Genomic DNA, 25,299 nt, shown 5'->3' with positions numbered 1-25,299 from the left:
AGATATTTATCATTTATTACATAAAAAAGTTTTATTTAAATTCTTTGGGTGTTAGAGCATTTTTCATTTCTATAACATTTGACTTTTTAATTTATTTTCACAATGAAATCTTAGTTTGTACAGATTTGAGAGTAGTTCGATTTAGATATTCATTTTTAACATCTGGACATAAAAATGATTAAAATCCCTTTGAATTTTCAGGAGATATGGGCATTATACTGATTAAATAACAGCAAGCGCGGACTATAATTTGGTATGCTGCGTTCCTGGATTGATCGGACGCTAACTTCACCCACATACTTTGACATTTATAGATGACATAACCTAGTTTTCTTAGGCCCCCTTGTTCTTTTCTTTGAAAAAATAGTATTTTGTTAATTAGTGTAAATATATATCTCCAAGCTTAGAGCTAAGTGAACAAAATGGTTTTTACTACAGCAATAAATTTCATAAGGGCCCGAGGACCGGACGAAATTTGGAGAAAACGTAGGATTCTCAAATTGGCTGCTGTAAGTAAATTCTATCTCATTAAGTTTGTTTAAAATTCCCTATTTTCTTTGTAGCACTATGTCGGCCGGAGACGTAACTGTTATAGTATTGCCGTTCGGTCTGTCCACAGAGCCTTGGTATATGTAACTAAAGGAAGACATCTCAAAAAAACCGATATGATCAATGTAAGTGTGGACTTGTTTCATATTTAGGTCTTGAAAGTACCCTGTTGATTAAAAGCTTATAAAAGTTATAACTGAAATTCTTGTTATAGTTATGGGATACAAGAGTTACCGCAGCTTGTAATCAACACAATATAGAATATGGTACTTTTAGAGAAGCCTTATCCCGTTGCGATATTATGTTGAATAGGAAATGCTTGGCTGACTTAGCAATTTGGGAACCACATTCTTTTAAAGCTTTAGCAGATGTTGCTAAAAGGAGAGGAATAGATGATGGACTGCGAGGAATTGTTAAGGAGCATGAAGTTGATAGAGTTATTACACGAGGAACAGTCAGGAGTAAATAGGTTTTAATTTGTTAACTCTCTTAGAGGTAAATAAAATGCTGATAGTTATGAGATCACATGTTTTACTGTACACAATATTTACAATAAGCAGCTAATATTTGAAACATGACAAATGTTTTTTTTTATTTATATTACATAAGGCACAAATGTAACTTTTAAAAAAATAACAAACATTAAGTGACAAATTATTTTGACTGAAGGAACATTTTTATACATTTCACTGATAAGAGAGTACAGAATTTGGTAATATTTTAGTGGGTGGTAGGTACATCATAACTATGATGTCCACCACTATAATCCACCAATGTATCAGCAAATGAGCTACCAGCAATTCGAAAATCTAAGTCACTGAATACATTATTACACTGTTCACTGGTATGACCCACTTTATTCTCATTATAAACATTCAAAAAATTCGCGTAGTCACTGTACTGAGCCACATCGATATACTCTTGAAAGTTGGACTTTGCTGCTGGCTTAACTTGATAATGTTGAAAGTTCTGATGAAAGTTTTCTGTGTTTGTAAAGTACTCGGGCAATTTATTGTCTTCTAAGCTTAAATCGAACTGAGGGGCTTCAGTTTTGAACTCGGTGACCCCAAGAAGGGCGCTCTGATCATAAATGGCACCCGACGATGTTGCTTTCTGAGGCATCACATTAGAAAACAAATTCTGGTCGACAAAGTTATTATTATTGAGCATCTTAGGAACATCCGGGCTGGGCACATTAAATCTGCTATTACAACTAGTGCTGGAGTCTTCATTTAAAAAACCGACCCCTCCGGTTTGGGGCCAATAATCTTCAGTCTTTGGTTCTCTGTGTATGGTACCGCTGCCCAAATCCAACAAGGTAGGCGGGGAGCGTGGAATTTCGCTTCTCACCTCTGCCGCACCGGAAATGTACACGTAATCCGGTTTAATCGGTTGGTCCAGTTGGAAAATGTCGTTGGGTTGAAATAGGTCGCTGGAAAAGTCGTAGTTGGTGTCCATCGAAGTGATTTCGGTGGGGTAAGCTTGCGCGTACGGTGGTTCTTGGTTCCAGTAATTGGTTTCAGGGTGGGGTGTGGGTTGGTAGGACTGGGGAGAGGTGGGAAATTGTTGCATTGATTGGGGTATAGAGGGTTGGTAGTTGCAAATGCATTCAAATGGCGGGCAAGAACAGTAACCTGGAATTAAAAATGTTTTTGTTAGAAATGCTGCTTTGGTGAATCTGTAAAAATAATTACATACGTACATTATAGGGTACACGCATTTTTATAGGTCACTTTTTATATTTTAAGTTGACACACTTACTACTACTTGATAAATCGAGGCTTATGGGGTCAGGGGAGCTCCCTACAACCTTCTGGAATCATAACTCTATAAAAGACAACAACTGACGGAAACAAATGGATTACAGTCAACAACAAAAACGGTACTATCAGGGTCGATACTTGGACCAATTTTATTCATCATCAAGTCAAAGATTTTCGATTCTGTCTAGAGTCTGGAAAATGCATCCATTTTAAGCGAAATTCACAACAAAGCATCCATGTGGAAAAATTGTTTTGACTCAAATTCTTTATCTCTTAACAGAACAATTTTCTTTAAAAAAACAAGTATCAAGTAATGAAAACGAAACAACATTTTTAGGAATTATATTGGATAAGGAGTTCTCTTTTAAACCGCATATATTATCATTAAATAACAAGTGTCAACTTCTTACTAAGAAAAATAAATGCTATACACAACAACAGACATTGGTAGAACTGCGTACGTGGGCATGTTCCAGAGTCTAATGATGTATAGTGTCTTGGGATGGGCTCAATGTATACACTGGCATTCCATATTTATACAACAAAAAAAGCTACAAGAATCCTAACAAGTTCTAAATATACGGACTCAGGTCGACCACACTTTAAAAATTTACAAATATTAACCTTCCCTACAACATACATATAATAAGCACTCCAATGTGTAAAACGTAATATTGCTACCATGTTTACTCACCAATCAATAAATATTCATTATACAAAGAAACAGAAATCAAGCTGTGATTCCCCAACATAGACTCATTTTAATTTAAAGAAATTTGCCTGCCAGATGAAATAAAAAGTTTATCCTCTAATAAATTTAAATTCACAATAAAAAAAATCTTGCTTCACATAAGTCCATATAACATAAAAGAATTCTTGGGGTTTGACTGGAGTACATGGCCTCCAAACTAATACCTAAGCCTGGTGGAGCTACTATTAATTGTATTTATTCCTATTTTGTACTATTTATTTATGTGTTAGTATATTGGTGTTTTATATAAGAACAAATGTTAAAAAATACATAATTTATCAATAGTTACAATATTTTATCTCAATTGGAAGTTTCAACTGCCCGGAATAGTCACTTGAGTGTCAAGTAGTTAAAGCAACTTTTCAAGGCATTTGAGGCGATTTTGAAGTAATGGAAGTAATTTTTTGATACGTTCAGACAATTGACACTTTTAAGAGTCATTTTCTGGCACTTTCAGGCAGTTGAAAGCATCAGTGTCTTCCAGGGAATTTCCTTGAAAAAGTTTTAACTGCCTGGAATAGTCACTTGAGTTTTAGGTAGTTACAGCAACTTTTCAAGGCATTTGAGGCAATTTTGAAGTAATGAAAGTCATTTTTTGATACGTCCAGACAATTGACACTTTTAAGAGTCATTTTTGGACACTTTCAGGTAGTTGAAAGCATCAATGTCTTCCAGGGAATTGCCTGAAAAAAGTTTCAACTGCTTGGAATAGTCACTTGAGTATCAACTAGTTAAAGCAACTATTTGAGGCAATTTTGAAGTTATGAAAGTAATTTTTTGATAGGTCCAGACAACTAAAACTTTTAAGAGTCATTTTTCAGCACTTTCAGGTAGTTAAAGGCATCAATATGTTCCAGGGAATTGCCTGGAGGAAGTTTCAACTGCCTGGAATAGTCACTCGAGTTTCAAGTAGTTAAAGCAACTCTTCAAGGCATTTAAGGCAATTTTGACGTAATGAAAGTAATTTTTTGATACGTCCAGACAACTAACACTTTTAAGAGTAATTTTCAGGCAGTTGAAAGCATCAATGTCTTCCAGGGAATTACCTGGAGGATGTTTCAACTGCCTGGAATAATCACTTGAGTTTCAAGTAGTTAAAGCAACTTTTCAAGGCATTTAAGGCAATTTTGAAGTAATGAAAGTAATTTTTTGATACGTCCAGACAATTGACACTTTTACGAGTCATTTTTGGGCACTTTCAGGTAGTTTAAAGCATCAATGTCTTCCAGTGAATTACCTGGAGAAAGTTTCAACTGCCTGGAATAGTCACTTGAGTGTCAAGTAGTTAAAGCAACTTTTCAAGGCATTTGAGGCAATTTTGAAGTAATGGAAGTAATTTTTTGATACATTCAGATAATTGAAAGTTTTAAGAGTCATTGTCCGCCACTTTCAGGTAGTTGAAAGCATCAATGTTTTCCCGGGAATTGCCTGGAAAAAGTTTCAACTGCCTGGAATAGTCACTTGAGTGTCAAGTAGTTAAAGCAACTTTTCAATGCATTTAAGGCAATTTTGAAGTAATGAAAGTAATTTTTTGATACATTCAGATAATTGAAAGTTTTAAGAGTCATTTTTGGGCACTTTCAGGTAGTTGAAGGCATCAATGTCTTCCAGGGAATTGCTTGGAAGAAATTTCGACTGCCTGGAATAGTCACTTTTGTTTCAAGTAGTTAAAGTAGTTTTTTTTTGTAGTAACTTTTTTACTACAAAAAAAAACACGAAAAAATTAAAATTATATGGTATTTCAATAATATGCTATGCAAAGAATAGTATATTAATTGATTTCTTTTTCTCTTTAAAATAACCGCACCAGTTGTTATCTCCTTTTTTTTATGAAATACTGGCGAAGACTTCCCCACCTATTGCAATATTCTAACTTAAACAAAAAAAACACAAATAGGTAAGTGAAACAATAAATCACTCTCAGAGAAGTAAAGGCAGACAACTATTACCATGTAAATTCATTAAACTGGCAATTTATTTCCAGGCATATATTTTTTAAAGAATCCTTAAGATCCCGATTCTCTTTCTGATATAAGAAGAGATATTCTCTTACTAACTGAATTAATATTAGTTGATCTGAATTTATACATTCTGAATTATTCAATGGCATGAAATATTAGAAAATTGGGGGGAAGAAGCAGAGTAATTATATCTAAAATAATTATACTCCTTCATTTTAATAAACCTAAACCTTTTAATTATCGACATTAGAGTTTTAGGGCCCCAAAAAAGTCATATGTCAAATGACGATGTTCTCGTTGGTGGAATTCTAAAACCTAAATCAAAAAATTCAACAAATCGGTTTTTTAAAATCTTAAAAACGTAAATTTGAGTTGTGTGTTGTTTCAAAACAAGACACTTGTTTATTCATAAAACGTAATTCTTAAAACATAAATCTTTGATTGTATCTTAAAAGATCTGAAATCAGTAAAACTGGCAGCATCAGGTTTTTTAGGCGATAAACTGACGAGGAATTGTTTCCAGAGGTAAGTGAAATGCCCATGTTCAAGAGAGCTACTAATATGTGTAATATGTAATATTATATTTAATAATTATAGTACCTTTTTCTTGTGAGGTGACTAGAGGGGTGTTACTGGCTTTTAGTACTTCTTTGCAGGACCGTTTTGGTTCTCTCAGTGACATTAGCTGTAAAAAAGAAGAAGGTTTTATTTCAATATGCAATTATTGAATGACAATTTATTCGGGAAGTAAAAATATTTAAATAAACTAAAAAAAAACATCGATGGTTCATTTATCACATTACTCCTCGCAATGGTAAAAGAGATACCTCCGACCACGATAATTACAATATGTATTCAAGTAATAACAGAGCCGGGGAATTTCTCGGAGAGAGAAAGATACGGCTTAAGGCGGGGCAACAACTAACAATACGATTGATGCAATAATCGGATAAGTCCTGAATTCTGATTAAGTTGCGATTTTTCCTTTTTGAAATATCAAAACGGTTCGCGTATTATAATCGGCGATACGAATCGAACGCGGAAAGCGATGAGATGCTTCGTGCGATACCGTACTGGGAAACAAAGGAGAAGATATGGGGATTTTTTTTTTTTTTATAATTTTTAGTTGATAATTACCTTATTTCCTAAGGATTCTTTGGCGAGGAGTACCGCTAATCCACGCACCCTCCTGCCACTGCCGAGGGACCGTCGGGCTTCGCTGGTGCTTTTCGCTTCGGGGCGCGGGTGGTCGTGGATCCCCTTCGCTTGGAAGAAAATCGCATGTTCGGTGTGTCTCCAGAAGTGAGTAACTGGATAACCGCAGTGTCCTCTGCACGCCAGGATTTCTAAACGGCCGGTACATTGACGGTTTGGACATGGTTTACCTTTAAGAGAAACGTATAAGTTATAAATTGGGTCCATCCGTATATACTTGAGCGATTTGGGATAAAATCTACAGGGTGATATTATTATGCGATTATTTTCATCATGTGTGCTACACTTAATAGGTTATTATTAAACTCAATTAAGTTTGGGTCACAGTGCATTTAATATCATCTTTCTTTCTTTTATTAACTTTCTATGGTCTGAGCGGCATAGTCTGGGTGTTTAAATGATCTTATGTGCCCTAATAACACAGAAGAAACATCCTCTCGCGACAATAGAAACATTCTAACAATGACGGGTATTTTCGCACAGATGTACCAAAAATGTTTTTTGGCAGCGACTACGTCACTTCTTTTAACATTAATTATTAGGGACTTTAAAAAAAAAGTTTAACAATAAACAAAAAAATATGTAACTGATATCTTTCTCTTATAGCAAGCTAGCCAGATTCTTTTAGATGTGGCGATACCAAATGCCAATCAAACTTACGAACACCATAACTAAACCTCAGGCAAGCATTCTGAATTTCCTTCAGAGACAAATGATCATGCTGAGTTAAACAAGGCATATAGAGAATAGTACAGTAATTCAAATGGGATAGTACTAATGAGTTGAGTACAAAGGCCTCTCCATGCATATACAATAATCTAAGTTTTCCAAAAGTTTTCTGTATAACTGATGATATATGACTCGAGAATCTTAATCGGTATAAAGACCCAAATTCTTGCAACTCTCTGTTGGGCCTAAGAAATAACATACCAAACAAAATTAATGATTTTTGCTTTCATTAAGGAAGAGTCTATGATCTATGAAAGTATTATGATTTTAAGTCATTGTATACCATAGTTTGTTTTCTATTATAATAAGTTGACGTTTAAAGAATCGTAGAGCGGCATTTTAATTTAAATAATATATATAGAAGTTGCTGTTCTATGGTATCAAACGCTTTACGAAAATCCAAAAAAATAAGGCAGTTTGCATCCCAAGCCTTAAAAATGTCATCAGATACCTGAAGTAAAGCTAGTAGTGTTGTGGTTTATTTGAAAACCATTAAGTTGTTAGTTGCCGTATGATATAACATGAATAGACATTTAAAACAGACAACACCAACCAACATTTTTCACTTATATGTTTGTTTTTTGTAGATTGCTATTCACATATATTATGGTACACCTTCTGTCACTGTGGGAATTATATCAATAGAAGTATTTATATGAATTTGTGTATCATCTTTATAGTTCCTAAAATTTAAGAAAATTGTACTTGTTAGTAGGTATATTTGGTAAAGAAAGAATATTATTGATCAACCTAATTGAAAGCAAATTTTCTAATTATCTTAATTATTAATAACTCGACTTAGACAGGGTAAAAAGGGTTGGCACCAGTAATCCTGTTAATATTATCTAACTGGTGTTGTGATTATTTAACACCTTGATTTTTCAGTTTAGCCTTTATACCTATATCTTTTTGAGTTATTATTGGTTTTTCCTTTTATGAGGATTCAATTATTTTATAGGCTTAAAAGGTACTGAACTGCAATGTACAGAACAGACAAGCGAAACTAAAACTTCTTTAATTTACAGTTTAGTTGTATTTTTTTATTTGAAGGAATTTTATAAAGACAAAAATATCTCGCAAATTTGCAACGCAGGGGTTTTTAGTAAACCCTTTTTAGTAAACAAAGCTGTTGACATTTGATGGTTTTTACTGCTACCAATTTAAATTTGGGATGTTTTGGTTTGTAATCAATTAAAAAGTAAATAGAAAATAATTAATAATTCGGTAATTAATTAACCGATATACAGAAATACGAAATCGATATACACAAGAAATTTTGTACGTAATTTATGTACTTCTATTTTAAATTTATTTTGGTTATAAAACATTTTTTATATTAATTACTGAAACAAGATGGTGTAAGTAATTTCTTATTCAAGGTAATACAATATTCTATTATAATTTTTTGAAAATTATATTGAATTATTATGAAGGAGCCTTAAACTATTATAACGATATTTTAAAAACCTACAAATGTTTCTGAAAAATAATGAACAAATCATTCAACTATAGTAATATGATTCTTTAGAACTATCGATGCAATGTGCCATTTATGTCGAAAACATTCCGACATAAATGGTACCAAAATGGCATGTTTTGAAATGTTTGGTGTTATCTTGGTATGCACAGGGTCTTTCCCCATAGATTGACCCTCCCTCTACAAAGGTTAGGTAAAAATTTAAAAAAATTGTACAAATTGTACAAAACTTTAAATTTTCGAATCCGATGTCAAATTTTTTTTCTTTTAGAAATGTGAAATTTGGACAGGTGGTTAGTTTTTTCTTATGGAACACTCTATATATATCACCTCATAGTTTAAAAGAGCCGAATTTTCTGATTTCAAGTATTGTATATAGTTTAACCACTTTTAATTAAACCGTTCTGGAAATATCGGGCTCCAAACTTTAAAAAAATTACATATTGAAGATCTTGGTAGGCTGTCCATCGTTAGTATTTGATGTTTATTAGAAAACAAATAATTCATAAGAAATTATTGCCGATAACATTTATTATTTATTAAGCGATATTTAGTGTTTTTTTTGACAAAAATAAATTGTTTTAATAGTTGTTTAATTTTAAATTAAATCCCAATAATTATGATTGCTCTATATGACCATTATTAGATACAATTTATATACTCTTGTTCAATTTTTTGTATCGTATTAATTATAAATTGTCTATGATTTTGGTTAATATAGTTTATAATAAAATTATGTGTTTCCTAGTAAATATCAAACAATAACAATGCACCGTCTACCAAGATTTTCAATATTTATTATTTTTTTAAAATTTGGAGCCCGATATTTCCAAAACGGTTTAATTAAAATTAGGCAAACCAAATATCTTTGAAATCAGAAGATTCCTCTTTTTTTAACTATGAAGTTTTATACAGGATGTTCAATCAAAAAAACTAAACTCCCAAAATTTGACATTTCTAAAAGAGAAAAAAAAATTGACATCGGATTCAAAAATTCTAAGTAAAAGTTCAAAATGTTTGTATAATTTTTTCTTTTCGGAATTTTCACCTAACCCCTGTAGAGGGGGTTAATATATGGGGAAAGACCCTGTGCAAATAGCAGTATTTCTTTGAAACATAATTTAACGTGAATCTATTACAATTTATTTATTTTTTATTAATAAAAAAAATTAGACTTCATTCCTAAAAATCGTTTTAATGAGATCTTGGGACTGACCTACTATGTTTTGTTGGTAGGTAGGTACTAATAATACTTATAGGTTAATTAAACAGGAGGCTATTTTTGTGAGTAAAAAATAAGTGACAAGTTCGTCAACCAGTATGAATAAGACTGCCATGGCGAACAACGTCGTATAGATCAAAAAAGATTCAAGTTTTTTACTGCTTATACCACGTTTACCTGGCTAATAATAGCTTCTGAAAACCCTTAAAGTTTTAAACAAATCCTCTTCTAACTCACCCTGTTGCTTTTTCCTGGCTTTATCACAGATCGCAGGCCTGAGATGCACCTTTTCCCCATTAGGTAGGGTGCACCTCAACGAGCACACCAGCACCCCCAAGCAGCTCTTCTTCAATATGTGGACGTTATGGTTGTTCGTGTTACGCATCGCCCAACCCGAAGAGTGTCTCTTCGCTTCCTCGTTGTCGGCCCTTCAAACGAACATTTAATTTCATTTTTAAATATACCGGAGGGTTGAATAATTAATAATAATAATAAGAATAATAATAAACGGTTTCTTTATTTTATATAAAAATATTACAATACTTATACATTTCACCTTAAAATCTATAATAAAATAAAAGGCTGCATCAGCTTGCTTCGGATGAAGCAGCTGCCAGAGCTGAGAAAGTGTGAGAAAAATTATTGTGGTAACTACGAATATTTTTATAAAATCTTATAATAAGAGCAGGGTTAAACTAAAAAATGGATTTATAATCATATAATGGTATAGTAAGAATGGTCGAACACAGGGAAGAGCAGAAAAGAGAAGAGAGAATTTAAACTTTAAAAAAGACAGATAATTCAGCAAGATATACTTCAGGTGTTTAGAAGCAACATATCTTTAATTCTTTTTTTACAACTAGAGACTGACAAGGAGAAATCCAAAACTTATATTTATGTATATGACATGGGCAAATGATTCTTTAAATGTTTCAGTTCCACGAACAAATATTGTTAGAAGGTTTAATCTACGGATATTAACATTATGTACATCTGTTCCATATCTTATATTATTAATGTTTGTAAATTGAAAATTTTTGTTTTTCTATTTTTTGTATGTGATCGGTTTCTCGGTATTCTGGTTTTTGTAAAAAAATTATAGATACCATGTTTTTCTTGTTGTTTCTTGTTGTTGAAATTTAGAGGTTAGTCTTCAAAAAATTATATATACCTTTTTAAACAATTAATTTTATAAATACTTTATCAATAATATTTTAAAGAGTGTAATAAAATAATTTTATAAACATAATCCTTATAACTATAAAGTCACTCAGAGTAATATATTTTATAATAAAGTCTTCGTTTTAAAAAAATTAAACAAATAACCTTGCTTACCTATAAACAAGGCGACAATGTCCGTCCGCCCATTCGGAAAACGGATCGAAGTCGTGTATCCTCGGTACGGCACTGTCGTTAATGTCCCAATCCCCGTGGCCTCCGCCACTGTTGTACGAGGCCCGGCAAGACATGCCAGGCGAAAGGGAGGGCGTATGCCTGTAAACAATTTATATATATTTTTTAATATAATTTATTTTATTTATTTATTTACAACAAACGCATTTTACATAGCGTATAAATGTAATTACGAGCAGAAAGGATGGCAATAGTAACAAGGAATAAAATACACTTATAAATCTAGCTCTAAAAAAGAAGAAAAATTCCCAGGTGTCCAAATTTTGTAACTGGGATATCACAAAATATATAAAACACATAATTTTTTTTAGACATTATATGTTTTCAATTCAATTCAGTATATTACCGTAATTAACCAATTTACAAAATTAATATAGTAAGTATAAAAAATATTTAATAAAATATAAGGACAACAATAGTTTAAAACAGAGTAACTACAATAGAAAAGAAGACACACTTTAAGCAAAGTCAAGATATAAAATTATATTGCACCGAAGCAGATTTTAAAAATCGTTGAAGTGAACTCAGAGAACATTAAAACAAATCTATACTGACACTATTCGAGTTAATCATCATTCTATCCATTGCACAGTTTTCACCATACAGTGTACGATGTTGTTCAAGGTAGAATAATCTTGTCTGTCTGAGCACTGTAGTAGGAGGAATATTTAAATTAAGCTGACACAGCTGACTCAAGAATGTAATACAGGAGACTGTAATACATTGTTAAGAATCTTGTATGTTGTGACAATATTGCAGTATTTACGTCGAGTTACGTTAACTTTTGAATGTTCAGCAATCTATACATTTCATTGTAATTAATATCAATACAAGGAATATTAAGCTTGTAAGCAATTTATCTTATGAATTGATCGCATCATTGTATCTTATCGCTTGTTTGATGGAATCAATACTGCTGAAATCATGAGTGTGCCTCTTAATAAAACCCAACATTTTGTAAGCCTTATTACACAAGTTTTCAATATTTTTTGAAAAAGTTAGTCTGCAATCAAAAAGCACCCCAAGATCACGTATCTCTGATACCTTCTCAATAAGTGAACCCATTAGATGGTACTGATGGAATGGTGTACTAAAACTCCTGGGAAATTCAATATATTTGCATTTTTTAGCATTTAGGACCATTCTATTGTTCTTGCACCATAATTCAAATTTGTGAAGATCAGAACAAAGTTCATGATGTGCCAAGTTACTGTCTTAAAAATCTTAACATCATCAGAAAAAAGTAACACATTACAATAATCAAAAAAATGAACAACATTATTAATAAAAAGGTTAAATAAAAAAGGGGCACCCTGAGGAACCCCAGAAGTCACTGGAAAGTTATTTATCTTTACAATCTGTGTTCTTATATATACGTTTCATAGGGAGCACAAACGCAGATCGGCAATGTTGTATAGACTCCAAAATATCCTACCTATAGAAAGCACAGTGTTGCTATAATATATATATATAATGAATCTATAATAGATAAGGAGCATTTTGTCGATGAAACTGTAATAGAATTTAGACACGTTTCCCTTGTTAATAGGATATCACGGTTTCATATTTAGGTTGGTACGTGTATGTATTTTTGTTCTATTCAAAATGATGGATTAGTATCAAAATCATGAAAATTTGACCGTTTACTAATATGATAAGAACTTGTCTAAAATATTTTGAAAGTAGCTCTGATGGTGCCAGGTACTAAGTAGATGACAAGACATTCGCTTTCTTATTTCAAGTGAATAATCCTATATATTTTATTCCTGTATTATTTATTGTGTCCTAGAAGTGCTAACATAGAAATCTTTTAGCAGAGTTACTTCTTTTGTAAAAAACACTGTAAAATTGACAACATCTATATAGACTTATTTCATTCTTAATGGACTTGTATATCGGAGTGTCATAAAAATATTAAATAATTTTCTTATCAAAAGAGAACAAAAAGAATATATTCGAATAAATAGGAATTTAATTCGATGATATTAGTAATTATACTAATTATTTATAATATGTTTTAAATTTCTTGTAAAAATAATGAAAAAATAGCCAAATATTTAAAAAAAATTAAAGTCTAAGTATACAATACTAAGAACGAAAAAAATCATTACATATATTATGATATTTTTTAAATACTTTCATCTACGCTTATTTCACTACCTTTACCAGTAACTGAAATAGTTCTCTTTCTTCAATTTTGTCTCAATTTTTTTATCAACTTTCTTTAAACTTTCTATAAATTTTATTGGACACATAGATTTTCAATCTAAACCTTTCTCTCTCAGACTTTTACCATACTCAGAATGTATGGATGGTTTTCATCCCTTATTGCCAACACTCTAGTTTTGCCTGAACAGTAGAATTCTTTGGGTTATTATAAATTGTTCTGAAATAAATTTTAATTAAAGTTATAAATGTAATAACTATAAACTATATATGAGTTCTAACTTCCTGCACTAACCGATGTAAAAACAGTTACATAAACATATAACTTTCGAGGATTTCTAACATTTTTTTGTCATAATCAAACATTTCGTATTTAACTCCTACGTAAAGAAATGTTCTCTTTTTATATGTTAGTTGTTGATACTTGCACCATTGACAGGTCAACTTTATTTACTTCAATTATAACTTCAATACTAATGGCTTCTGCTAATAATGTTTGTTCAATTTCTTTTCTGGTATAAAGACTTGATGAACAAAAATTTATTAGTATAAAAATAGCAGTGATTTTTTAGAAGAATTTAATCAAATATTTGATGTGTAGTAATCGAGTTTAAAAACTAGATATGTAAATCATATACCATAACCAAAAATTCACTAAAAATCATTAAATAAATCTATATTTAACGATAATATTATATGACGTGTTGCTTGGAAATAAAAGACAAATTATTTTGTTTCTTATAGGCACTCCTGGAATAAGAATTCTATTATCTTGACTTTCTATGAATGGATTTTAGTCATTTTTTCAAGAAAGACTTTAAACTAGTCTAGTTTTTTTAAATTTGTAACATGCAGGGTGTCAAAATGTTTCTATAGGCTTATTTTAAGAAGCTTATCTACCAATTAAAATTTTAAACGTTCAGTCAAAATTACATTAACATTTATAGTATGAAAAAAATCTAATGTATAAAATAAAACAAGAATTTCTCTGGTCCATACGGATCATGTTTAAAAACAGGGATTTTGCAGAAGAATTTTTTACTGATAAGTTTTTTGGGGTGGGTGGGGGGTGTAAGGGTAGTGTCGATGAAAAATGTTTTTATTGCATAAAATAATTGCCTTAAAAGAAAAAAATATTTATTTAATAATTTACTCTCAGGTTACAGAAAATTAATTATAATTTGTAATATTCTTTATTTTTAATTACTTATACACAGCATGGAAAGCTTTGTATAGTTTTTATCAAATCAATCTTTTTGAATGGTACTTTAACGGTTATTTTTCAAAAGAATTTCTTACTGGGCCAATGTTTTTTGGTTTTCCAAAATTGGCCAAAAATTCTCCATAGGGTGCAAATCAGGTGATCGGGAAGGACAATCCAATATTTAAATCTTTTTAGATGGCAACAAGTTTGTTACAGTTTATTTTCGTCAGATACATAAAGAATAAGAAAATAAAATGAATCTAAAATGGTAGCGAAAGCATAGCTCGATTATAGAACTTTAAGAGGCAATTTCTAAGTTATTCTGGTGCTAAAATTAATAAAATAAACAGTTATCATTTCAGTATTAATTCTATTTTTGATATCAATAATTTTCAACCCTTATGATGAAACTCAAATTATTAATCATACCATTAAGAAGTCATATCCTAGCCAATAAGATCCCAGCTCATTCTCCTATACCCCTACTTAAACCATTTCTGGCGCGAAAATCTTTGACCTCTAGGAATCTTGAAGAACAAGCGTTTGAAGAAGGTTGTTTCTTGGTATTTTTGCCGATTTTACTCCAATGAAAAGTTGAAAACTCATCGTTTGGGTATTTTCGTTTGTGGATACTAAATGCGGCCATACTGCAATAGTGCAGGATTATAAGTGGTGTAGTTAAATCCCAACTTTTTCAAGGTTCTTTGTTTAAGTGCCCAGTTTTGTGTTCCCGAGAAAAGGCCAATTCCATTGGTAAGTCCTAATATTTTCTTTTGGCATCTTGGTTTATGATAATCTACATATTACACATGTAATTTTATATAAGTAGACTCACGCATACCGTTAAGTTTAACCATCAATGCTTATATCTACTTACTCTATTTGCGATTCCTCAATCTGGGTATTCTTCCACTTTCAGGCTTTTTTTTTATCCCCCGGTATGGTCTTTATCCACTATTATAAGAAGTAGAAATCTCCACTCATCTACTCCAATAACGTCCACAACATCTACATTGACATTCACTGTTAAACCGATCCACCCAGGTCCCCCATCGCAATCATGCAGCCCTTTTGGAGCCCGGTTTGATCAATGTTTGTGACGTATAGTGAACCATGCAATCAGTAAAACAACCTAACCAGTAAACCAAAGTCCCATCAACATTCATTAGCTTTACTGTAGTACACTCTCATTATTAGATTTTACTACCACATCATTGTTTTGAATAGTTTCATAATAACTAGGTGCATATTAGTTATTTTATTGAAATCGACCGTATAGATCTTGTAAACTGGATAAATAGGCCTATTTCGAAAGTACTCACGCGAACTTTTAGCCCCAAACAACATAATATAAGATTTTAGTCTTGATATAAACACTATATTTAGGAAGGGAACATAACTTGTTTTTAAAATAATAAGTTTGATTATTAATTTTTCTTTTAGTATAGATTCACTTAAAACTCTCTGTTCTTCCTTGTAAGATTTTCTTTCAGGTTTATAGGTATAGTGCTTTTAGTAATTTCCTGTTTTCTTGGTCATCGGGATTTTCTTATCCATCTGGGATAAAACAGGTGGCGCTTATATTTTATTGATCTCTTGTTGAATCCACGCCACTCTACCAAAGTGGTTAGTGCTAGTCGGCTTCCCTTTGAGAAGATCCCCTGAGCTGTCTCTATAGTCTATAGTAAGTCTCCCTCCTTCCATTGGTTCCCTTGTACCCATTTTCTAACCCTCACTTCCCATACCTTTACTCTCCTTTTTCCTCCCTGTTATTACCCATCCCTCCATTCAAATTTCATTTAATCCAAGTATAATTAAAGGGTTATTAAAGTAATAAATTGTTATTGATTAATTATAATTCTTTATTTTTACAAGTTTCTCTCCAATAACTGGATGTAACTGTTAAACTGGTAACTGCTTCTCCTAAGTTAAATTTTACTGTTTTTATACAAATTGGTTATTGGACACCCAAAAAATTCTTTTTGAGATTTTTTAAGACACAATTTTGTTTGGTTATCGTTATTTTAGATTCAGGTAGTCATTTAAGGTCACTATCAGTTACATAGTAATCTCTGTTTGCTATAATACTTATTTGAACAAAAATGACTTTTAGACAAATTGTCTGAACGCTTTGTTGTGGAGTGAAAATATCCAATATATTCAGCATAGACAAGAAAATAATTTGGATTTTAATAAATTACTTTAAAAATGGCTTGTGACTTTTTTTCAAGAAATCTGGATTTTCAGTAAAATGTACCTTGTCGCCTCAAGCCCCTCAAATTAAATTGCTACCCTGACAAATACCATTTAGGAGTTTATTGTACAAGGAAGTCTAGGAAAAGTGTGAGAGAGGAGCAATAGCACAAAAGAGGGTGGATATAAAAAAAAATGATAAAAAACTGGCACAAGTTACAACTCTTTAATGTTAAGTGAGTTACCCTGTAAAAACAATTAAAATGAGACACGGTGTATGCAGTATAAGTTTTATTCGCGTTATTTTTTTGTTAAACAATTCTAGGGAGGTACGCGATGATTATTTACGCAACCCTGCCCCGATGTCCCTGAACCACGCCAAACTTATCTCTCATCCGAGTCCGATCGTTATCTTTAACTGACAATTAATCAGCTGGAGATAATTACAACCTGGACCGCGACAACTTTAATGAATTACAATAATTGTTTAAGGTCGACGGGGCCCTCGGGGGGGAGCACCTCGCCTCTTCTTCAATCGCTCTCTCTTTTGCTTTATGAATAACGCAGCTTTACCGTTACCTCTTATTACAGTATTTTTTCTTTCACTTTATACAAGAATGGAATTTCGGTATTCAATTCAAAGGTAAGGGTTATAAAGTTAATGAAAACCGTTCGCGTAGTCAAACCGACATAAATAACACTCGCTCCCTCGGGTTAAACTTCGGTTAATTCTAGGGTAATCTTGAACGTCGGATCGCGGTCTCGCCCACGCGATTTTGTTACGGTAGGATTTTCTTGCTTTGGTTTGTTTTAGTTTAGGGGTGCATCAGCAGCGTCCCATCAAGCCAACAACACAAAATTAATGAGTAATTATGCCACTATTATAGTCTCAAATTGTCTTATATAGTGTACTCAAAGATAAAGATTTAGCCCTAGATACTAATACTATACTATTCATCTGCGTTAACTGTAACCGCGACGAAAGGGGGAAGAAGGCCATAAATACTGTAAAAAACACAATTCGAACTTGGTCTCGAGGAATTTTCAGTGGCGCACACTGTCAATTAAAAAAATATTCGATATTTTACCTTTTTATTTTCTACTTATCTGGTTTTTTATTTTTACAACCAACAATAAAAGCGATTGATGATATTAATGGACTCAGAAAATTCCATCTTCTTAACACATTTCATTTTTTTCTTAAAACGATTTAAAGCAAATTATTTTCATAATAAAATAAAAAAATTGAACAAATTCGCACATGTGGGGTGGTGTTCTTAGTAGAATATGTCCATGTTCTTTCACTAAGTGGTCTATTTTATAATTTTTAATGGTCGTATTAGCCTTATGTGCACATAATAAATTGTAAAGCTCAAATTTTCTTTTTGATTCGTCAAAATTAATTTTGTTGTCTTTGAGCCAATTTACTATTACACTTTTTGTCGTGGATTTTGTGGACACTACTTGCTAATACAAATGATAGGATAGGGGGCGTTGTCCATAATAACAACAGTCTGTTCTGGAATATTTGGCAACAGTTTTTCTTCTATTCATTTCGTTCATAATCCCCAATAGAAAGTGAGCTTTAAAAATTAGAGAGGCACCCTCAACAAATCCATTTTCGTTTCCGGCATATACTAAAATGTAGCGACCACTCCAACTAATGTTTTTTGTTATTCCGAATATTGCATTAAAATTTTGCTCCGGTTTTGACATCATTTTTTTAATAATCTTCGCAGCGAGTCTTTTTCATATAGAAATTCAATTTCCTCCTTAATTTTCGCCAGCATCTTTCCTAAAGTTGGTATTACTTTACATTCTGTATAAAATGTATCAATAATTCTTCTTATTACGCCAAAATTAGCATCGTCAATATTTTCCAGTACTGATAATCTTTCACGTGTTTTTTCCTGGAGTCGATAAAGGCTCTGTAGGGTCAAACTCACGTCGATGTTGGTCTTCTTTTCGTCCTACTCCACAATACATAGATGCTTATTTTGTTTTATTTTTTAAGGGTAGCTTAAAAGCATTATTGGCACTTTCTTTATCACCAATTCTTATTACATTTGCAATAACCTCACGAGTCTGGCCTTCAAAGCCTTATTTTTTAAATGTTCCATATTACTGATTAACAAACCACGATACCACACAAAAACTAATATAAAAACCAAGGAACAATTAACGCGATATTACAACATTATCAATAAATGAAAAATCACTTGGCATATATGAGATTGAAAAGTCTTAAACGTTTTTTGTCATCTAAAATTAAATACAATTTGTATGAAAGTCTGCCAAAACAACAAATGTGAAATTTTTTCGATTTCTCGTTTTCCATACAAAATAATTCAAAATAAAAATTATTTTAATCTGCTAAAATCACGAATGTGCTTGCATAATAAATAAACCGGTAACACAACATCATATTTTCGCTAATGTGAAGACATGTTACTTCTTGATACACAAAATGGCTCATTGGTGATTGTGGCGTTTCCGGTCCTTTCGATTTTCAACATTCGCGATTTAACGCTATGTTATGTTCATATTTATGTTTACATGTATTAAAACATCAAACCCTTCAAACGCTAAATCATAAATTTTTGAGACAGGGCATTCGGAGATGGAATACGATTCAATCCATTCTAAAATTTAAAAAAAAATAAAATTTGTATCTGGTTATGTGCCTGAAGGTTGAGCACATCTCATAAGAGACACACGAATAAATCCAAGGCCCTTTAATGTAATAAACTTTATGTTTGAGGATTTTCTGTCATATTCCCTTTTAAAAACAAAGTTAAAAATTCCTTGGCGAAGTATTTGCTGGCTTCATAATGAGAAAAAAGAGCCTCAAAAGATTTTCTATAAAACCAGCTTCAAAGAGTCCTCTTTCTTGGAGGAAGCTGCTAAAAGAAGCAAGAGACGTTACCGAAAAAAAAAACTACTGCTAAGAAAAGCTTACCAAGGTAATTTGCCAATTACGAAATTCAAATATGCGGACTTAGAAAAAATTTGCAAAGACGGAACCATTCCTGCTATTTATCATCCCTTTTATAGAAGTTTAAAGACTGTTAATAAAATGAGAGATTGGTTACCGGAACCCAACTTTGATGACTATAAGTAAAAAAAGCTTTGTTTTTTTATTAAGTATATTTTTGTATAAACAAAAAATAAAGTATTTTTTCATACCACGATCGCGAATTAGTTTTTTCATAAAATATTTGATCTGCCAAAATCATGAATGTGCTTTTTAAGATAAAAAAAATGTTTTTCATAAATGTATATCTTAAGCATCAGAAGTTAAAATTATATATTGGTATACTAAGCTTTTAACAAAAATTTCCAATAAAAACCAATATAAATTAAAATATGAATTTCCTATTACTCTTTAAATGGCTCCCGTGAAAAATTAAAGAAGAACACATTCGTGGGTTTGGCAGACAGGTGTACGTAAACTCAGTTACGCTAAATCTCTCTCATAAAATACAGAAATTACAGAACATGTTACCCCTTATTTAAATCATAATTCTATAAAAACCGTAGAAAAAGCCATAACATATTTAAAAAAAAAATTTACACTTTTTGTCATAATTACAACACTCGAAATATGTCAAACTCTAAGTAAAGGTAGCCAAACATAAATCGGCCTCTAATCAAAAATCTTTCGAATATATCGCATCTTACTATTGGAATAAATTACTAAAATAGGTTCAGAATTTGGGGCTGAATAAATTCTTAAGATACATTAAAACTATGTTGCTTGTCCAACAATCTTAGTTAATGGGTGCCTAACTGAAACATTGTTCAAATTGCTTGATGCCCTGGTGGATTGGTTGTTTTTTTCCTTCTTTGACTTGCTGTAGAACTAATAATTTATTGTTTTTTTTTGTTATAATTTTATAAATACGTTTATAGTGTATATTAACCAAAATTAGGCTATAAAAAGTGCGTCAGTGCAACATACGGCTGGCACTGCCATCGGCTTTAGGTAAACGCTGTACTGTTCGCGTTCATCATTGATCAAATCCTTATTATATTATTTATTTGTACTACAAGATTGTAATTATACAAATATGATGAATAAAATGTTTTGAATTTGAATATACCGTTGACTCCTATTACCATAAATTAATTAGACCATTAAGCCCCATTGTGCCAGGTCCAACGTTTTTAAGAGTTTGATTAAGTTGCCTTTTTTCTGTTTAATAATTTATTCTACCTTCTGTTACTGTCACTAGTATTATTTCTTCGAATATTCGACTTTACTTGTACATTTTTTGCCATTAATCGTACCTACTTAATATTTTGCAATGCAGGTAAAATTTCTAATCGGGCTCTGGAAGTTGATTTCACAGATCGTTCAGATTATAGCTTGACGGTAATTATATATACCTACAAAAATGGTTTAATTTAAAAAAACAGAGTTTTTTTATGCAAACGTTAAAAAACCATGAAATATGAAGTCTTCAGTAAAAATTAGGATGCAAAATAATTATTTATATAACAAATGTGTGTAAAATGAGCCTTTTTTGATGAATAAAAAAAGGGGATTTTACACACGTGTCACATACAAAAATTTTTTCTACTACCGAAGAAAACATTAAAAAAAAGTAATTTGACAAATTATAAAGTAAACGTCAAATTACTTTTTGCGCACTGAAATAAACTTCAAATACATTTTTCGGCACTAGTGCATAAAAAGTGAAATTTTACACACCCATTTTACATTGGGAAGTGTGTAAAGTGTGCACTTTACGCACGGTAGTAGAAAAAGTAGTTTTTATATATTAAAAACAACAAAAAACTTAAATAAAAAAATGGATTTTTTGCAGGATTTCCTATTAAATTTACCCTTATGGGGGTTGGATTGGATTAATCCAAACTTTCCTTAACCCTTAACCTAACAGCCCTCCCTCCACACACTGCCTATCAAATCCTTCAAAAAACTGAAAAAAAAATTCTCAATGTTTTTTGTTGTTTTTAATAAAAAAAAAATGCTTTCCGCGTCCTAATTTTTATTGGAGACTATATTTGCATACATTTTAATGTATGCAAAAAAAAACACTTTTTTTACGTGAGTCAGTTTATATATATAATTACCAAGAATTACATTTCCAGTTACTTGTACTACTTCCAGGTAAGCCTGTACTACACATACGATAGAACAGGCTTAACAACGTCACGGAAATTTTGGAAATTAATAAATTATTATTCTATTTATTTTTTCTTAAATTATATTCATTTAAGTTATGCATGTATTTAAATAAAATATTAATAACAGGGACATAATATATATTTAAATTGTGCATTTAATTTACTTAATTACTTATATTAAAAAAAATCCAAAATGTTAATTATTTTCTTACAAACAATTATTTAACGATCAAAATATTGAAAAACAGCAATTTGTATTAAAAACTGTATAAAATTAGAAAACAGAATATACATTTAAGTTATGCATTAAATTCCTATTAATAATGAAATCAATTAAAATTAAATTGAGAAGATGAAACCACAAAATCATATTCATTTAAATTATACATTAAATATATACTTTTAAAATTTTAAAAAAAGAATGTCTAATTGTCTGACTATAGCTTATTTTTTTAAGTTTTTTTCTAAATTGTATGTAAATATTTAAAAAAATTAAATTGTTAATTTTGTGAATTTTTTAGATCTATTTGATTTTTTTTGTTCTCACCAAGAACAAAAAAAAATTAAACATGTCTAAGTTTCGAACATCGAAACACTAGAATTAGTAAACAACAACTTTGTTTAAGTTCAAAAAGGCAAGGGAGGTGTTTTGTTTATAAACACATTCATCGATTCTCTGTTGTCAAGTTTACACACATTTTTAAAAAGAGTAAATTCTCAGCTATAGTTCAACGCATATAATATTTGATTTTGGATTAAAAATAAAAAGTTTAAATAGATACCATAGAAAAAAGGCGATTCAAGCCGATTTTTTCACAAGTAAATACAGATACTGTCATAACATCATTATACCGTCGATCATAAACGTAGAATATTAAAAACTTATTATTAAGAAATCTATAATAATTATAAAATATGTAATTTCCATAAACATGCTTTTTATTGGATAGGTACCTCCTCTAATGAAGTAATATTGTTTATAATTTAAAGCATAATCTATTATTAATAAATATTTATCATGTAAATATTTTTTGACGACGTCACTGGTAAAGATTCCTTGTGTCGGTGGAATCAATAATGCGATAGAGCGGCGTTGCAATGTTGTTGCTTTTTTTCTCTAATATACGTTATCTGCGTTTATTTAACCTTGAGTATTGACTTCTTTTTAAAGTATCTTATCCTATTTTATTAAAGAGGAACAGTAGTATTGTTTTATGCCTGTCGAAATAAGTGACTAATTTTTATGATACTATGAAGGGTTTTTTTCCATTTCTACATAAACATTTGGCATCATTGCATCAAAGATGTCGCAAGTTGACCAATTGACTTTTTTCAAATTAATTTATAAGAATTTGTTTCCATATAATTCGTCTTGGTTTAATTTGTTTTATAGATTTTCAATTTTAAAATGCTAATTTTTCGCACTTAAAAAAAAAAATATCCCAATTGACTTGCGGTCTCCATGATGATTCTCAAGGTAATTGAACACCAGAACGATTCTTACTTATTACAGCTGGACCTATTATATGCAGTGTTTCAGGTAAATAAAATGTTGCTCAATTTTAATAAGTGTTCTGTTATGACATTTACAGGAAATAAAATTTACTATTCATCAAAAAAATTTACTAAGTCATCACGATGAATTGTTCAGAAACTAGAAGTGTAAACGTCTTTCATGCAAACAAGTAAAGCCTATATAATTTTGAGATTAAAATTAGGAACACAAAGTATTTTAAACAGGTCGGATTGTATAACTTTTTGGTAAGACTTTATTTCGATGCTTGATGTAATATAGGCACCACAGGTAGAACTTAATATAGATCTTATTGAAAAGGTGCAGAAGTTTGCGCTTTTTAATACTTACCCACAGAGATTTGAATCTCTCGAGCTAAAACGCAATGAGTTTTGTTAATATACTTTATTGCAAACAGCATCAAATACAAAAGCATTTCTTTGATTAATTATCTTGAATTAAAATGTTGACCCTGTTGGCAATGGCGTTTAAGGGATTAGGATTTGCTTTTTACCTCAATTGCTTTTGTTTCTGTTACTTTTGTAATTTTTTTATTTTTTACAGCTAGAATTATATATTTATATGTATTTTATTTTTTATTACTTGCCTTCCTTCCTTCATATAATTAAATTCAAAAGCTATGTAAAATGTGTTTGTTGGTCATTTAATCATTTTATGAGAGGTTTGACTAAAAGTTGAAAAATTATATAAACAAAGTAATTTTAATTTTTTTTAACTTTTATGATGTAATCTTGTTAAATATCTATATAAGAAGGCTCCACGAAGTAAAATAATTTTCCGCTAATTGTATTTTTTAATTTATTATAAAAAAGCAAATTCGGAAAAATTTTGTTAATTAACAGTTGTCCGTTTTGTGGAAAAATTAACTTTAAGTAAAGGATCTGACACGCACAAATTCTCTAAAGTGTTCTAAATACCCCACAATTTTTTAGAATTTATAAATTTATAATTACGACCTTAAAAAAATTATTTAGTATGGCTTACTCCGACTTTGACGCGTCAACGCAGAGCGCATATTCAGCGTATACTGATTTAAAACTAGAAAAACTTCTCTATGACAATAAATCTTCCGTACTTCCCTACTAATTTAACTTGATTTATTTATTTTTTTAATTTTCATAGTTCAAGTCTAATTTTCCCTGATGTCTTTCTGGGCCAATTCATTGGCGATGTTTTTTAGTCAATCATTCGGTTGTATTAAAACTCGTTCCCATATAAACTCGACTTGATGTAATTTAAAAAATCAAATTTAGACCCTAATTTTTCGCAGAAGAGTTTATAAAAATATCCCCAATAATTGATTAAGGGTCGTTTTTATTAGGTTTATAAGAAATTCATCTGCAGGAGACCTTAGTTCTAACTAAATTCGATTTGATGGTAATTGAAATGTTAACATTTCTAATTTTTTTGCAAATGTCGGTTGAAACCTCCGAATAAGTTAAACATTTTAATCTCTCTAAGCTAAATCATTTCGGAAATTACTAGAAAAAAATAAAATAGCACCAAATTATATTTATCAAAAATATACATACGTACAAGGCATTTAGATTGTAAGACATTAACAGGCAATGACTACAAAATCGTTGAAAAAATTGGAATCAAAACTAAAAGTTGCTTTTAGGATATTGTAATATAACAGGTACAAAACCCTTAAAAATATTACATTAAATTTATTGCAGCAGCATGAGGCTCCGCTTATTAAAAAAAACATCAACAGTCAAGTACGAAGGAAATGCTTTCTTAATCAGGATTAATTAAAACCACACACCAAAAGACTTCAACAGTCAAATACTTACAGAATTACCATATCTTCCTAAAACGGATAAATGAATACAGGCACCACGTTTTTCACAAAATTATCCTTAAAGACACATCACAATGTGATTGAAACAGTCCAAAATGAGACGAAAAGAAAACTCGCGTAAGTAGAATTGAAACTTCTCTGCTAACTCCCTAACACACAACCGTCTC

The 25,299-nt window shown here is 30.9% G+C and overlaps 2 protein-coding genes across 2 annotated transcripts; one reads left to right on the top strand and one right to left on the bottom strand.

The window, feature by feature from the left end:
* The first annotated feature begins 298 nt into the window (after nucleotides 1-298).
* On the top strand, nucleotides 299-1,071 carry LOC126743697 (39S ribosomal protein L20, mitochondrial). The gene is made up of 3 exons (XM_050450908.1): nucleotides 299-509; nucleotides 564-674; nucleotides 764-1,071. The coding sequence occupies exons 1-3, from the start codon at nucleotides 423-425 to the stop codon at nucleotides 1,016-1,018; spliced, it is 453 nt and encodes a 150-aa protein (XP_050306865.1). The 5' UTR covers nucleotides 299-422; the 3' UTR covers nucleotides 1,019-1,071.
* LOC126743695 (uncharacterized) lies at nucleotides 1,070-25,299 on the bottom strand. Its single transcript, XM_050450907.1, has 6 exons — nucleotides 25,125-25,299; nucleotides 11,003-11,161; nucleotides 9,905-10,095; nucleotides 6,162-6,409; nucleotides 5,625-5,709; nucleotides 1,070-2,183 (listed from the first exon to the last, which is right to left on the bottom strand). Exons 1-6 carry the CDS (start codon nucleotides 25,133-25,135, stop codon nucleotides 1,270-1,272), a joined length of 1,608 nt encoding a protein of 535 aa, XP_050306864.1. The 5' UTR covers nucleotides 25,136-25,299; the 3' UTR covers nucleotides 1,070-1,269.

This window comes from Anthonomus grandis, chromosome 13 (genome assembly GCF_022605725.1).
Source record: "Anthonomus grandis grandis chromosome 13, icAntGran1.3, whole genome shotgun sequence".
Lineage (NCBI taxonomy): Eukaryota > Metazoa > Arthropoda > Insecta > Coleoptera > Curculionidae > Anthonomus > Anthonomus grandis.
The sequence above is the reverse complement of the archived record's forward strand: the minus strand, read 5'-3'. Positions and strand labels throughout refer to the sequence as shown.